Source organism: Pocillopora damicornis, chromosome 4 (assembly GCF_964200805.1).
Source record: "Pocillopora damicornis chromosome 4, jaPocDami1.2, whole genome shotgun sequence".
Lineage (NCBI taxonomy): Eukaryota > Metazoa > Cnidaria > Anthozoa > Scleractinia > Pocilloporidae > Pocillopora > Pocillopora damicornis.
Genome location: NC_142673.1, coordinates 2,989,145 through 3,005,470, shown reverse-complemented (window position 1 = coordinate 3,005,470; position 16,326 = coordinate 2,989,145). Strand labels below are relative to the sequence as shown.

Sequence of the window (16,326 nt, the reverse complement as noted above, 5' to 3'; positions counted from 1 at the left end):
GCTTTAAATGATACGCCATACAGCGGGATGACGAGTTTTGAAAAGAACTGGGAAAGCTTGATGGTTTGGTCCAGTAAAAAAAAAAACCAAACGCCTTAGTATATATATTTCTCTGATTTCTGATGGATAAATTCTTTACATGCTGGGTTTTGTAACCCCTCGTTCCTACACCCCTGAAAACCCCATTAATTCATGGAGCGGAGGTTTACGTCAGTCTGATTTTTCTTTCTTGAAAGAAAAGAGATTACAATGCTTACGCTACTTATTTGAAACAGGAATTTAAGTAAAAAACTGTGCGGCGAGGAAATTACATAATTTTCTTGCCTTAGTTGTTTTTTGGAAAACAGATGGCGAGTTTGAATATTACTTCAATCGCAGCACATGGCTAAGACACTGCTTTATCCAGGGAGTCTTGTGAATCTTTTTGCTTTAGGTCGACCAATTTGTGGTTTGTAACAAGAGAGTATGGTTAATGTACTGTACAGCTTACGGCTAATGAATTTTTAATGCACCATTTTTAGCATTACTTACTTTCCAGCTGATTTAATCCGCCTATTGTCAAAGACGACCATTTTCTAGTAGAAAACAGAATACTTTCGAGGAAGGATTTTTTTTGCGCTGTTTTATGATCACAAAGCTAGTAACATTTCCGAATCGATTCCGTAGAAGCATACATGTCAACAAAAGTCTCTGTAAATGGAAAATTAAAAAAGCATAACGCTCGTGCCACGATTAATAGCTCCAGGCATACTTTTTAGTTTCTTTACACGGAATAACAATGACTTCAGTAAGACTGATAATGGCTGTTTTTAATAAACCCATCCCTCAGTATCCTGACATTATTTGAAATGATATTTGTTATGAAGTATTCAGGAAATTACATTGATTGAAACTGAAAAATACCAAACTAGGATAGTGTATTTTCTTCCTGGGTTCCGCTTAGTGAACGTGCCCAATTTAATTTGTCCTTCACATTTTGGCAGAAAGTCACGTTTGCGGAATTCAATATTGATTCAGTACGCTTTCGAAGCTCAAAAGTAATATAACATCCAGCCTTTGAGATCCATAGCTACAAATACAAATTCGCGTAAATCAGTTGCCATCGCATATTTTTTCACTCCAGGTAACTGACTCTTCTCGTTAAGGAGTTAGATTGTGCTGACTAACTGACTCCTTAGCTTTCCTTGTTTCTTCTAATAAATTTTCTTTTTGTTATATTGCGCTTCTCCCTAATTTCAAGCTTACTTCCGTTCCTAGTGCGCACTATTAACAAGTTTTCTAAAAATGTAGGTGATGCGTGGGGGAAAACTGTCATCGAGTCATTTACCCCGCTGTAGGTATCATCAATTCCTTACAAAAAGTATCAGTCTTTCCATTAGAAGCACGCAATTCTCCGTTTCTACAGGAGAGCTTGTAACAATCTGGAACTTTATTTATGACATGCAAGGACGTAGGTTTGAGTGCTATTCACGCGCGGGATTTTAGAGTGCTTCAATCGAAGCTTAAGTCCAAAACGTTCTGTTTTGATGATGCTGTTTATATCCATACTTGTATGCAAAGAAAATAACCCTCATTTTTCCACTCATTCGACCGAGTTTTTGAAGCAGGATTGATCAGTCTTGCAAAACATTTCTGACTTAAAAAACATTTCTTTTGCCGCGAAAAGAAGCTACACTAGGTATTAAAACTTCCCTCCTTTTTTGTTTGTCCAAAATTTTCTTGGAATTAAATGACGCCAACCACAGTTTCATTTTGTGTATAAGTAGTGAACAAAGCAAACAAAAGAAATAAGTAAGTTCATTTAACCTATAATTGGGATTTTTGCTCGCCTAGTGTTGCTACACTTTCCCCTTTCATTTAGACCTGCTAAATCTTTCATGATTCAATTAAACATTTCTAGCTCTACATGATAAAATCCGTTTTAGAAGCCGCCCGTCTGTCTACGATCTAAGTACATCTGAATCTACAATTGTGTTCATTACAATGCTGTAAATTTGGCGACAATAGCCCGTCGTAGGCTCTAGTCTGCCTTTAATGCTCCCAGAATTTAAACATTTACCACAACGCAAGCATTCTTTATGTTAAAAAAGAATGAAAATTAATTAATGTCATTACTGGCTTCGCAGGTTTGTGACTCTAATCCCTTTGTTTTCGTAACGCTTTCTGAAAAATGTTATTACACGTTCAAACACGGTATCATGTTTTTCCCGCGCCTTGTAAGTTCAAAAGAGCCGAATACCTCTCAAGCAAACTTAATTTAGTGAGCTCGTATTTTTGAAGCGTGTTGCCCGCTTTGACTACTAGCAATGTGGTTTGTAAATTAAACATTTGACAGCAAAACAAGTTTCCCCTTATATAACGAAGTTAAACTGGCATTGACTTAATTTTGTGTTGATTTATTGCAAAGGCCATTCAGATTTGTGCACATGCAAGTTTTAAGAAACAGAAACAGTATCCTTTCTCACAGAGATATTTTTGGAAGAATGTCAAATTTTTAATTAGGCTAGTCTCGCCTTCATACTCGGTTTATGCTCAGATCACACCACCATGCTAAAATGTCGAATAAATTGGTGTTTTGTATGGTATGCAAGTCCGTCAGAACAAAATAAAATGTCCCAAGCTTTAAGGAGTTTTTCAAAACTTTTTAGTATCAATATTTGCGATAACATTACATGCCATTTGATTCAACTGAAATATTTAAGTTTCCTAAACTCGAGACAGATTCTTGATATTGGTTCTCAAACAAAAAAATCACTGTTATATTTACGCTGTATCTTTATCTGTAGCCACGCAATACATTGAATACAAGAAATTAAAAAGGATGTTTATTTTAAGTATGTACGCCAAGACAGAAAGATAAAATTTGATTTGTTTCACACACGCTATTTATTAACAGACGTTTTATTAAAATCTCTTGAATTGCTGACTTATGATTTTGGTATATTAAAAGAATGTGTGTTTCTCTCTCTTTGATCGTTTGCAACAGTGACAATGGTGAGATTGTGTTCGTCTGTGTCCTAGACTGGCGTCGCTCAGTCGGGCATTTCCTGACTTTATTTCCGAATATTCTTTGTCTTATCTCCACAAAAAAAGCAATAAAAGTATTCTGGTATTGTGTTTGGGGGTGATAACAGTCCTCGAGTTTATAGACGTTCGCTTCATTAAAAAACGGGAGAGACAACTTTTATTAAAAATAAATCATATACGAGTTTTGAATGCTACTTTTCCGAAAAAAGACACAAATAAAAGAATTGACATTTATATTAGTTACCTGAGCTTTTCCCCTCGAGGTACTTTCAAACTGTTATAAGAAATCATTTCCATAAAGAGTTTAATAAACCTTTACAGAAATAACTCGACGTTCATGATAATTTTACATATAAACTTGACCTGTAATTAAATTTCCTCTAAAGCCTTTTGCTTAGTTTATTAAAATCACCTTCAGTCGAGGAAAACAATGCAAAATGTCATGAATTTTTCATACAACCTTTTTCATTTCTCATTTCAAATTGTCTCGTTTCACCGTCTAATACAAAGTAAGCAAACATTTTGCCATCCACGATCTTGCATCAGTTAGGCATGATATCACAGCGTTCGTGTAAGAAAAACTTTCCTTCGTAAAGTTAATGAAAAACAACGTTTTTGTCTTGGGTTAAGCTTCATTTGTGACCATCCCAGGTTTGGATCCAGGTTTAATTAAATATACAAATTGACACGTTCACAACCAGAGTGCTGAGGAATAAAACTGTTGCAAATTTTCAAAAGTGTTCCCTTTCCAAAAAGAAACGATTAATTTCAAAAGCAAAATCAACTTGAGGAACATAGAGTGTCTGGCACTCTACCTGTTTTAAGCAATTGGTGACAAGAATGAGTAAATTCAACATTTTGGGATCATTTACCATTGCAAATCAGATCACCTTAGACAAGGAAGAAGGAAACGTGAGAGACAAGAACGAAACGCAATTGCTCAGTAATTTGATAGAGACTTTTAACCCTCCAGTGCAACCCACCACAATCAGTTATAACACGGTTAAGCTACATTTTATCAAGCTAAACGCAGCAACAATTAAACTACCCATAAAAGTGCAGGGTCTGCTCCTCAGAGAAGTGTGATAAAGCATTCAGACGAAAAAAACACATGTAAGTCCTATTCTAAGTTTTTAAACCATGATAAGTCACTATATAAATTACGATTAAACATTTCTGACCTTTTCAGTTTTGAAATTACAGCCGTCGGTGTACAACTGTTATGTATACCCCAAAAGACTATGCTTGTCATGCAAGAGGAGTCCACATCATGCGTGTTGGTTTTTTCATTTTTTAGTTGTCTTTGGCTACAATCATACTACTGTACCCCCCTTTTTTAAAGTCGTCATCTTTTTTACTCTACTATCCATGTTTACAGGTACAATATCAAAGAAAAAAAAAAACAATAAAAAATTCGAAAAATGTGGATAAATTTTAAAGAATGAGCCGCCACCTTGGATTCGAACGACTTAGCAAGAAGGATAAAATCTGCTAAGAGGTCTGTTAGCTGTTTACTTCTCGTTCCATACCTCACTTTAAATGAATCTATCTGCACACTCACATTCCTAGAATTCTGAGCAACAGCGGCACATATTCAATCATGGTTGTGCAACTTGAAGTGTTTTGTATTGCTAGCACTGTTTCAGGTGTAATCAATTTGGAACGGTCTGCGCTAAATTTAGTCTGAGAGTTTGTCTCTCGAGAATTTAGCCTTTGACACTTTTGAAGTGTGAAAGATTTGAGTCTTTCGTAAGAGTGATTTCGCAATATACAATGGTTGATTATTAGTTATGAGAAGCCAAGAAGTAGCCTGAATCTACGGCTTTTAAAAAAACCATTTTCCTTTCCGTAATATCACTGATTGAGGAAACGTGACAGGAATATTGTGTTAATGCCACCTCTAGAATTCCAGTGCTGTCCATAGAAGTTGAAAGAATTAACCACAACGTTCCCCGGGTCTGATATCAAAATACTTGTGGTTCCAAATTAAACTTGTGATATTGACCTCGCCTATGGGTTCAAGACCACTCCTCAAACATGTCGCAAGAGCTTTCAAAAAGCGGATCATATCTGTAGGAACGTTTCTACGCACAACTCAAAAGGAAATCACGTTCTCCTTGTGCTGATTCTAGAAAGGTGTGGCCCGTGTTTTTGCCACCCCATCTTGGAGAGGTTTTTCCGAATATATTCAGCGACTGAATCATTCTTGTGTAAGAAAACATCCTATATTACAACCCAATATAAAAGTATCAATGTCACACTCGTGGTACGCGAAGAACACCATATGTGACTCACTTTTTCGGACTGTATTTATACGTTTTTGTTTGACAACCGTCAGCCTCTTACTTGCAAAGCGTAGCGCAATGTTAAACGCTGATGTTGAAGATCTTTCCTCTCAAGAAGGCAAGTATTTCTTTCTGTCATTATTTTTACTTTTTCGAACATATCAGACGACTCAAGTGACCTCTTTAGAGTTATATAAGCAACTTCTATCTTTGGCACTATCCGACTCCTTCGCTATCAAGGCGCGTTAAATTATCTTAGCTTTTGAAGCTCTAAGACGATGCTCTCGATAAACAGTCATCCAATGGGACGATGCACTACATTTCTACTCATGAATGATAGCAGAAGTCTAGATAGACTTAAGATAATTGGCCCAATTACATAACTTTCCAATTTTGTGCGGTCTAAGTTCTGCACCAAATCAGTTCCCGACTGTGCGTGTGTCAGTTAAAATGATACCAAAACGATACTTAGTTTATTGAAGGGCGGGTAACCCGACTTAGCTGTTAACTTATCCTTTGTTTTTGTCTGACACCTTAGAGGGCTTTGGCTAAATAAGCATTTTACACAGTCTAGGACTGAGCTTTGTTCTCCAAGAAATGTTGTGGTTATCAGGGCTCTAAAGAAACTTATCATTACCTGACTTAGACTTGACCAAACTTTTTAACTTGAACTTTGTCGGTTTTCGTGTTTTCCTGCATAGTTTAAAACGAGTGCAATTATTCTTATCAATATTTCTTATAAGAAATATTCGAGCTCTGACCTCACGACATTTTAACGAGGTTAAGTGATCCTTTTTTTTAACTCTTTTGTCGTGGAAAGTTATGGACGTTTAGAAAAGGTATTCCTTTTCCCTCCCTCAACAAAAAGTATATGTTGTCCTGTCTCTTTGTTTATGGTTTGCACAATTCAGTGATCGCTCTATTCTGAAACAAGAATTGTAAAATACTGGCAACAATGATTTTTCCGCGAATGAAGCTTCCACACTAATATTGTCGTTCTTGATTTTACCTATGTGTTGACAACTTTTAGCATAATTCCTACTGCAAGACCAAATAATGAAGGGATGGTATATTGAAATGTGTTTTCCTTATCGAGAATCGACCTGATTTTCATAGAGCACTCATGAGAAAATGGCTTTCTCGCGTTTAGTGGTGTCACAAATACCTAGTAGGTTTGAAACGAAAAAGATCCGTATCACCTTGATCAAACAATCTGTCAATGCCGGAATTAACCTGGACTTTGTTTTCTTAAGTTGCACACAAAATATTCGTAACTATAAGTCATGTGTTTTAAATTGCAACTTGAACAAAGATTTAGAAACATTTATACGTTTTGATATAGCCGCCTGATAGTGACTTGACAGTGTAAAGGGGCATCAAGCCTTTCTCAAATGTACTAACTTTCCCTCTCTTTCTTTTAGTTCCTTGTCTCTTCTTTAAATCTCTTTTCTATTCTGTTTTACTTCTCTTTCCGAAATTAATTTCCATTTTCTCTTTTCCTACTTTTCACCTCTCTCTTTTCTTCCTCTTCTCCGCATTTCCTATGATGACCAGTCGTCTCCACTTCTCCTTTTCCTACAAGTATCCTTCTACTTTACTTTCATCAGCTGGTCATTACCGTCCTTTTGAGGTGAACTTCAGTTGTTGTTTACTTATTTGCTTTGGTTGTCTAAGTTGTTCGCCAAACACAGGACACTCATCACTATCCACAAAAAATGACCTTTGTATCCTCTTGATAATTCAATTTTTCCTTGAAGGCCCGCGGAGATGATTGTATCCAAATTGGAACTGCCTAGTTCTTAGGTTTTAAATTCAGCCGAACCTAACGCGCGTAGAAAACATGAAAATTTGAATTAAAATGTTTTCGCAAACCTCTTTTAACTCAAGTTGGCCCAAAATTCTTGGTTAGTTGTTGGCAAATGTAGACCATCTGAATCCGTTGGAGAATACTGCTCGATATATTTGACAACAAATCAGATGTTTGATCATCCGTTTATCTCGCCTATTTAGAGGTGTAAAATTTTTACATCCGACCTACATGTACATTAAGATTAGTTGCTATTTTGTTCCTTACATGCGATCACATTTTGAAGAAAGATGTTAAAAAATTTATTTCGAGCGTGGGACACAAAAATAAATCCCGGAAGATTCGAAAGCTGATTTCGCGGCGATTACCCTACAAAACACGCTACTGAGAACTCGACCGACAGCAAGGCTAGACGTCCATGCGTATCTTACATATGTAGCACACGCGTTTCGAATGCTTATTCTTGAATTTACCATTAGATAGTAATTGGAACAGCCCTGTTTGATTCCACCAAAATTTCGTAGAAGGAAATTTAGATTTAGAAAATGTGATGTCTAGACCTGAATTAAATAACTACCTGCGACGGTGGAATCTGCGGTTGATAAATTCATTGCAGACAGATATTTCCATTATCTACACTCACTTCACTGATTGTACATCAATAAATATTGCATCAACGTTATTTGATATAAAGTATTTGAGTCAGTCGGGAATGGAACTCCATAAATAAGTATTTTGCCTTACGGAAATTAAATGAGGAGGAGAAATGAATTGCTTTGCATGATTTTTCATACACATGTGGCCATTATTTATCTTCACTGATATATTTTAGTTAAATACGACACAAACTACACAAAATACTGAAAAGTATTTCTTGGCTGAAGTAATTTATGGACAGTATATGAGTTCGTTATTTTGGAACGTTTCTATTAACTAATGCAAGACCCTTTGCGTCTATTTTGCCTCAACTGTTGTACTCAGTACATAGGCGATATTAAGAAGTAAATTGATTTTTGTGGATTCATTTTCCTTATTTCCCTGTTTTTGCTTTTAGATAAATGATGGTGCGAACCAATATGTTACTTCGAATCTTCATTTTTATCCTAAGAAAAATTTGCAAATCCTGATAACTTGTAACCGGTACAGGTGCAGTCAAGATTGAGTTCGATTCGTCCGCAATATCCAGGGGATTTGCCACATCTGAATTCATGAAACATTTATAGGTATCAATGATAAAATATGTGTAGTTCTTATCATTATCTGCGAGATCATTCGTATCTCTTCTTTGCTAACTTCAATTTATGGGCTTCTCTCGCTTTGTAAAGGTCAGAGAAAGCCAAAGATGGCCAAAATCTCTGATTTGATGCAATATGACTAGAGAATCTGCCCAATGAATTGAACACTCTTCCAAAACACTCTTTAGTCCCAAAATAAACTTTAAGCGATGTGAAGAACTCACTCAACTTGGATAGATTTGTTTTTGTTTAACTCCATGCTGTGTTAATTATTTTACAATTTCCCTAGATTTGTAAACGTTGCTACCTCGTAAATAAAGGTTGGATTATCTCTTTGCCGGACTTAAGAGAGCACCAGATGTCAGTTGACGACATAAAGATTGCAAAGCTCAAGAGATTTTGAAAAGTATCGAGAACGTATTTCGTGATTCCGAAAAGCAAACAATCTCATTGTCTAGCTGCTTCAGGCTTTTATGAAGAAAGAAAGGAAACATTTCCTCTGATGAGGAAAAAGTCTTTGAAATCATATGATTTCCATGATTGATAATTCCGCTCAAAAGTGTTTTACGTACGAACATGATTTCAAGTCACTCGCTCGAGTGAAAAGAATTACCTCTTTATTTGCGGAGAATTGAAATATTACAATATAGTGAGTATTTTACAGAAAGAAAATATATTCTTTTGTGACCTTCAAATATTCTTCTGATAAACTACACTTAACCCACATAAAGATATAAAATCTGCACAATGAATTTTACATACTTTTTCAGATACGATCTTTTTCGGAAAGATTGCGTTAATTGTGGTGCCAAGCTGTTCCTTGAAGGCATAAATTTTTATTTTAGGTTTGGGTTACGTTTCCTCTGAACATTTTCCTTCGCTACTAACTCAAAATTCTGAATATGCAGTTATTAAAAAATGTGGCCGTGGATTATTCTTAAATGTAAAGAGCAAATATAAAGTAAATATACTTTCTTTTGACTTCTTTTGTGAGGATCAAGACAAAAAAAGGACAGCGGAACAGAATAATTACCGAACGATGTCTTGGTCACAATGGAAGTTGTTTGTTTTTCTCACTTCAAGCGCTGCCTAAAGAGAAAATTCCCACGGGCTATTTGGCGTAAACGGAGGTTCTCTCATTATTTGAATTCATATTTTCATAAATATTATTTTTTATCTCAAAACCTCTCAAATTAATTTACAAGGAGTGGTTCTTATAAATATAGGTCAGAATTCTTCGAATTTTTCGTGCTTCGGTTTCTTATTACCAGCAAAAAGTCTGAACGTATAAAGAAATCGCCTTGTCGCTAATTGCGGCCACAAATGTTTCTTGCGTCCATTTGCTCTCGGGCAGCAGATGTTTTAGCTTTTGTGTATAATTTCCCTCTTAATATTAGGAATTACCCACGGCAAAAAACGGAAACACGGTAAACGGAGTGGTTTGTGCGACAAACGTTTTTTTCTTTTTTTTTTTTCAGTCCTCGTGGCAACCAAACCACACGATTTCTTCTTAATTTGCCACATTGTGTAAATTTCGTTATCCATTTTTGACAGTAATATCGCCATTCCCCTTGATCACATATTTTCCCGCCATTTTGACACGGTGATTGTTTTTCTTTTAATACCGCCAGCTGAGATATAACAAAGCCTAAAAATATTAACAAACATATCTGGAAGTTCTTTTGGAGAAAACCTTCCTTAAATGTCATTTTGCTGAAAATACATGTGTTACTTTTCGCTGAAGATGTCGACGGGATGTCTACACTTTCGTAACCAGACAATCTCGTAAATTGCCCATATCCAGCTCGAGAATTGAGGTCAAAACTGTGCCGGAGGTTACGAAATTCGACATTGAAAGACATCCTCATTAGGAAATTCTTTGCCAAAGTAGACAGAATACTTTTTGATCCTTACAATGTGATATTGTTGAAGTTTACACAATGTTGTGTACATTTATATTTAAGACGCGAAGCGGCTGCTTTCTTAGTTGTTGAATATTGCTTCTAATTGCCTTGTATTTTTGCCCCTTTCTCCATTTTAAATCGCATGTAACGCTGATCTATGACTTACACACCTTACTTTCATCGAGGCGACAACCAGCTTTGTGCTTCTAAATTACCACTATAGACAAGCAATCGTTCAATATTTTTAGCACAGCATTTACGCTAGGCTCGCTTTAAATGTGTAAAATAAAAAACGCCATGTTTGCCAGGTTTTCTTTTTTTTTCGTCGAAGCTAATTTGAATGTTCAACAAATAGAGTTGAATGATTATTGTAACTTGTTTTAAAATTCGAATGACCTTTGTTCGCGTAATCTACATTAAACAAAGTCAGATGAAGAAAACTGGGTACTCTCCGCTAAATGTAAATGCAACTACACATAGCTGGTCTTTTACATCGAATATATTTTCATTTTCCTGACTTGAAAATATCATAATCGCATCTCCGTGTTCTTTTTTTTCCCCATGACCAGGCAACTGCTTTAACCGCAATGTTACTCTGACGATCTGACTTAATTTTGAAATATGCAAGATCATTACAAAGTACACAGGATTAGGGTTTTTTTGTAATTTAACTCTGCGTTCAAAAAGCTGCCGGAATCATGCACGAAAACAGTGATGAAATACAGTGATACCTTACTTCAAGAATTTCTCTAACCCTAATGAGCTGTTAGAATATAAAAAAAAATCAATTTTAATTTTCGATCACATCGTATTCTTTAGCGACACGTTTGTTTCGACACTATGGAGCCATTTGCACCTGTTTTATGGTTTTCATTTTCGATTACATATTTTCCTGTTGCTATAAAAAAGTACCTTTTTGGACTTATCTAACCTGGATGATAATTCCTTTTTTAAGAACAAGTTCCTTTCTAAAACTACCAAACAATATACTTTATGGTAGGGTGAAAATAGGAATCGAATTGCGTAGAATTACATTTTCTTTTTTCCTAGCTATGAATTACATTTCCGGAAATTGGACCGGAACAACCTCTAAAGAGAAATTTGACTCCATGCAAGGAAATCTTATGCGAGCATTTTCACCGCCACCAGAGCGGCGCCACTGCTTAATATCAACAGCAGAATCACCAATAAACTTATTATTCGGGTTCCGTTTCTATGCAAACAATCTGGGGTTGGGAAAAATTTCAACCAAGGCAACGAAAGATGACTTGCAAAGACCGTGCGAGAAATTATTCTTCGCAACGACCTTTTTTTATGGAGAGTTCACTCACATTACATGTAGCAATTGAGCTTAGCTAAATTGCTGTTACGCTTGTCTTGTCTGTCCCTATTTTTTTTCCCTCGTTTGCGATTTGACATTCTGTTCTCGATCATGCAAGCAAATGTCAATCAGTGATATTCAGCGGTTTGGAAGAATTCCACAATGCGAGTAAAATATTTCAAGGTGTTTTGATCCAATTTAGTTGTGTCGATTCTGTTAACTCTCCCTCTCTCTTGCCTTTCGGCGCACTCCAAATAAGTAATCCTTGTGTAAGACGGATCGGAAATCCTATAAACGAGACAGTTCAGATTAGGGTTGGACAATCCAGCTTAGGTGTAACGCTCCATTAGCTAAGGCTAATTTCGCGCAGTTGCTTGGAGTAGGAAGTCTGGAACCGAGAGTTCCGTAAATGAGGTGTTTGACAAGTGAATGTGACAGATAATTAATATATGAATTAGTTGGGCTGGCTGCAACAATGCCGTCAGACGATCAAGAGATATGTTTGACAACGGTGAATGGTTTTTTAAATCCCGGAGTTGTACTAGGAAAACAAAAGGTATTATTCCGCGTTGTGTTGAGCACAAATGTTTTCAATAGCGACTTTGTTCTGCTATTCAAAGGGAAAATTTCTCGGGTAAATATTTTTCATTCCAATTTGTGTCAATATCAAGACCTCTCTAGTTTTGAACATCGCGGCTTGTCTGGGTTTTGTGGGGGTTGAGAGTTCCTATCAGCAAGCGATAGAAAGATATCAAACCCGACAATATCTCGCCAATTGGTGACCGCCGAGGCGGAGCACCTAACTAGGACGTGCTAAATCTCGTTTGGTTCCTTTCACAAATTTCTGCTAATTATATCGAAGTGTTTGAGGTTCAATGAGATCCAACCCCAAATCCACCCTTTTGTTTTGATTCAAATTTGCTTGTTGTTGCGCCGCCAAGCATAGAGAATTGAACAAAGTGTTCACATTGCCCTCGATCGGTTGGCACTGCTTTTGACGGCACATAAACAGTTTGCTTGTTACAAAGGCGACTTCTATTCAGCGATTCAGTGACAACGCCAGTGCCTGATTCAATTCAATTGCGAAATTATCGACTAAATTTATTTCACACGCACCCAAACAGATATCGGGGCGTCCTTCAAGAAGAACGGTAACAGATATTGGTTTTGTGACTTTCCACGTGCGTGAGTAAACGGGAAATACAAAAGTCAGCTGTCACTTTCAATAACAACTTCGAGGCATTTGCTTGCGACGGACCAGAAATCTTGATCTCTGATCGTCAACAAGGCTCTTCAATATTGCGATCAGCAAGGCTACGGCCGTTGGCTCGTTCCATATGTTCGGAACAGTATACTAAAATTTATCTGTGGTTAGTTTCTTAACATACACCTGCGTTTATCGCAGATTCAAATCTAAAAAAACGCGCAAAGTTTGACAAGTGGTGAAAGGTGAGCGACCAATGACAAGTGTGGCATTCACAACTGGGTACCAATTTGTAAAATTGGTGGTAGAGCCTCCGGCCAATAAAATGCCGGACAATGACAGCTCAAGTCACGTGTCTCTGTACGATCCGGCTGCGCCAATCGCATAACGCATCTAAAGAGATCGGAATTTTGAAGTATTCGGTTCGTCAGCTGGCAGTGTCGCTCAGTTAGTAATCCCATTTTGGTTGATATCACCAAGAGTGTATTCTGAAGCTTCCTCGGGAATGAGCGATCAGGAACTTCAACGTACGTGGTTCACCCGATGCTATTTCCCTGCTCGTCAAAATAAACCTTCTCCCAGCGCCGCGGCTCTCTTGGACTCACAAAGTATTTCCTGTCACGCTTTTAGACCAAGGAGCTCTTAAGTTTTGTTTTGTGTTTCTTTTGCAGAGAAGCGTCGAATATCTATGTGTGTCGGCTGCGGATCTCAGATTCAAGACCAGTACATTCTCCGCGTAGCACCCGACTTGGAGTGGCACGCAGGCTGTCTCAAATGCGCGGACTGCCACACGTATCTGGACGAGACATGTACATGTTTTGTGCGCGACGGAAAGACGTACTGCAAACGTGATTATGTTAGGTAAGCCAGAGTAGTCTGCTGCTGCGAAATCAAGATCTCAGACCTGCCGGGTGCGATCAAATCGCGATCAACACATACATTTCCAATTTTGGCCGCCGGCGTAGCCACCAAACCGTGTTCATCGTAGGATTACAGCAGCTTATTACAAACATTGACGGCATATTATTCAGGCGAAGGAATCAATGTTGTTAATTACGAAGACAGAGTGCTTGTTTGATCCTTATGACCGTATTGTCTTCACAAAGCCATGGCGTAAGCCAGCGGCTAGTTACCTGCCCTGATTTCACCCGCTGTGTTATATCATGCATAGATATTTCGGTTTGTGCTCTGTGTTGCGTCGAATCAGGGAAGCTAATTATAAAGAAATTCACACGGTTAACGGGCGGCTGGAGTTCAGGAAATTTAGTTCACACAAGTTATTTTCTGACTCCGCCTCTTTCGTATTGTGGGCAAGCGAGGCGGGAAAGTTTGCTAACTCGACAAGCAGGAGGCTAAAGGTACAATTTAGATTTGTGGTTTCCTTAAATTTCGCTTTCGATCTTGAGTGTGTACGTTGCGTAGCCTTCTGCGCTTTTACGCATATTCAGTATTTTGACTGAGTTCGAATAAAGGAGCGGGAAGAATTTCAAATCTGCCACTGACGGGTCACTCTGCATACGAATGAATTCGAAACAGATCTATTTGCGAAAGTTGTTCTTGCGAAGCGCATTATTTGCTTTAAAGCCATTGTGGAATACTTCTGCTTTTCTGTTCTCCAGGTTGTTTGGCACAAAGTGCGCCAAGTGCTCCCGGTCGGTGACCAAAAATGATTTCGTGATGAGGGCCAAGAATCAAATCTATCACATAGACTGTTTTCGCTGCATCGCCTGCAGTAGACAGCTAGTACCAGGAGACGAATTTGCTCTGCGGGAGGATGGGTTATTTTGTAAAGAAGACAATGAAATTGTGGAGAAAGCTACGGCAACAGCTCAAGCGGCTCATGCTCGCGGAGGACAAAGATCTTCGTCTCAATCATCAGGTAAGTCGGCCTGTCTCTTCTCTCCGTGTTGCTTCTTCGATGCGGTAGGTCTTGTCAGAGTATATATCACAACCTAATCAAATTGGGGTTGATAACGCTATTAGTAACAACGATTGACTCTGCATGTATCCAAGGTAGCTTCTAAATTACCCAAAATCATTTTGGCCGAAAGAACCAGGCGTATGGCGTCGTGTTGTGTGTGTTTTTAGGTTTCGGGCGCTTCATGTGAGGCCCTCTGTGGATAAGCAACTTGCAAATTGGATTTCGGCGATCTTCCCAGAGAGTATTACAACTCAAAGCCTTTAGTCATAAAAGAATATTATAACACGTTCAGTCATCGCTAGTGGCTTAATTCCAAATTGAATGTTTGTTGGCAATATCCTCGGTTCTCAATTATAGAGTTCAACACGTATAAGTACTTGTGACATTCATTTCCGATTATAGAGTTTCGTGATGGCAAATTGAGTGAGCCATCTATGCATTTTTTAAACATCAGCGCACTGTTAAGACTAGGCAGTTTAGGATGTAGTTTTAAACTCAAAAATTAACGTCAAGCCGTGATAATTCAGCTAGAACTGTCGATGTGTATGTTACCTCCTCCGAAGTAAAAACATTTCCGCAGGAAAATACAAAATCTTAAGTGAAGGATGTTTGTACGAGACAGTCAGTATAATTGCGAGTGAGAAGTGGTGGCTCACGAATTTTACCACTATTCATTTATAGACTTGAAAGCCCTATATTGTCACAGCTAAGTATTCCCCTTGAACCCCCGTTTCGACCCTCGAAATATTAGGTTCGACCTCGAACGGACCACAAGCTTACGCTTACCGTAATAAATAACTTTATAGCGCACTCAAACGGCCAACCGGATGGCTCACCGACGCGACGTGGGAAATCAGAAAAAACGACGAGGGTTCGCACCGTGTTGAACGAAAAGCAGTTGCACACTTTACGGACGTGCTACGCGGCGAATCCGCGACCCGATGCGATGATGAAGGAACAGTTAGTGGAGATGACAGGGCTGAGTCCTCGAGTGATACGAGTGTGGTTTCAGAATAAACGCTGTAAGGACAAGAAGAAATCTATGATGCTTAACAAAACTTCCTCGCATCACCAACATCAGGGACCAGGTTCAGACGACGGGCAGGTAATGTCTTCAATTTTTAAGTTTTCTTTCAGCCGTTTGTAATGAGCGTACGAGCGAGTCTTGTCATTGTATTCGAGCGTTAACACTTAGTTCTGTCAGCGCAAAGACGGAAACAAAAATACTATTTACGCACAGGTGGTTAATCGAGCTTGGCAAGCAAACGTAAGGCATTTTCTCCTGTTTTTTTGTTATCACTAAAAAGCGCTTTGCGCCTTGATTTCGGATCTTTTTCATTCTTCGCCGATCGAGGATGTTTCTTGTTAACATAATTGGAAGAATTAGGTTGAAGGTGTTAATTTTAAATTGTTAGCATTCACAGCTGGCTCGACGGCTCCGCGTTATTTTAGAGCATAGCCTGACAAGAATTTCCCCGACTTCCTCGTTAAACTAGTGACCAGCCATGGAAATTGTTTGCTTATTTCGAGGTGATCTCGATTAAGGAGCAGAGCGACGTTCGAAGGCGATTTCTAAATGAGTCAACCTTTTGAATATGAATATACAAGAAGTGTGTGGCCTA

General features: G+C 38.1%; 1 protein-coding gene and 1 long non-coding RNA gene across 37 annotated transcripts in view; one reads left to right on the top strand and one right to left on the bottom strand.

Annotated features, from left to right (window-relative positions):
* LOC113665233 (insulin gene enhancer protein ISL-1) overlaps positions 1 to 16,326 on the top strand; it is a 45,786-nt gene that overhangs the window by 26,816 nt on the left and 2,644 nt on the right. For 31 of the 36 annotated variants that reach the window (XM_089203471.1, XM_089203494.1, XM_089203469.1 and 28 more), the window contains 3 exons: positions 13,455 to 13,644; positions 14,403 to 14,662; positions 15,511 to 15,809. In XM_089203471.1, coding sequence (XP_089059597.1) covers positions 13,455 to 13,644; positions 14,403 to 14,662; positions 15,511 to 15,809 — 749 coding nt within the window. Of the gene's footprint in view, positions 1 to 5,072; positions 5,431 to 12,020; positions 12,136 to 13,098; positions 13,311 to 13,454; positions 13,645 to 14,402; positions 14,663 to 15,510; positions 15,810 to 16,326 lie in introns of those variants that run through there. The other 5 variants (XM_089203480.1, XM_089203468.1, XM_027180903.2 and 2 more) reach the window with 5 other exon arrangements.
* On the bottom strand, positions 12,650 to 15,622 carry LOC149046478 (uncharacterized). Its single transcript, XR_016185753.1, has 2 exons — positions 15,491 to 15,622; positions 12,650 to 14,735 (listed from the first exon to the last, which is right to left on the bottom strand). It is a non-coding gene; the product is annotated as an uncharacterized LOC149046478 (long non-coding RNA).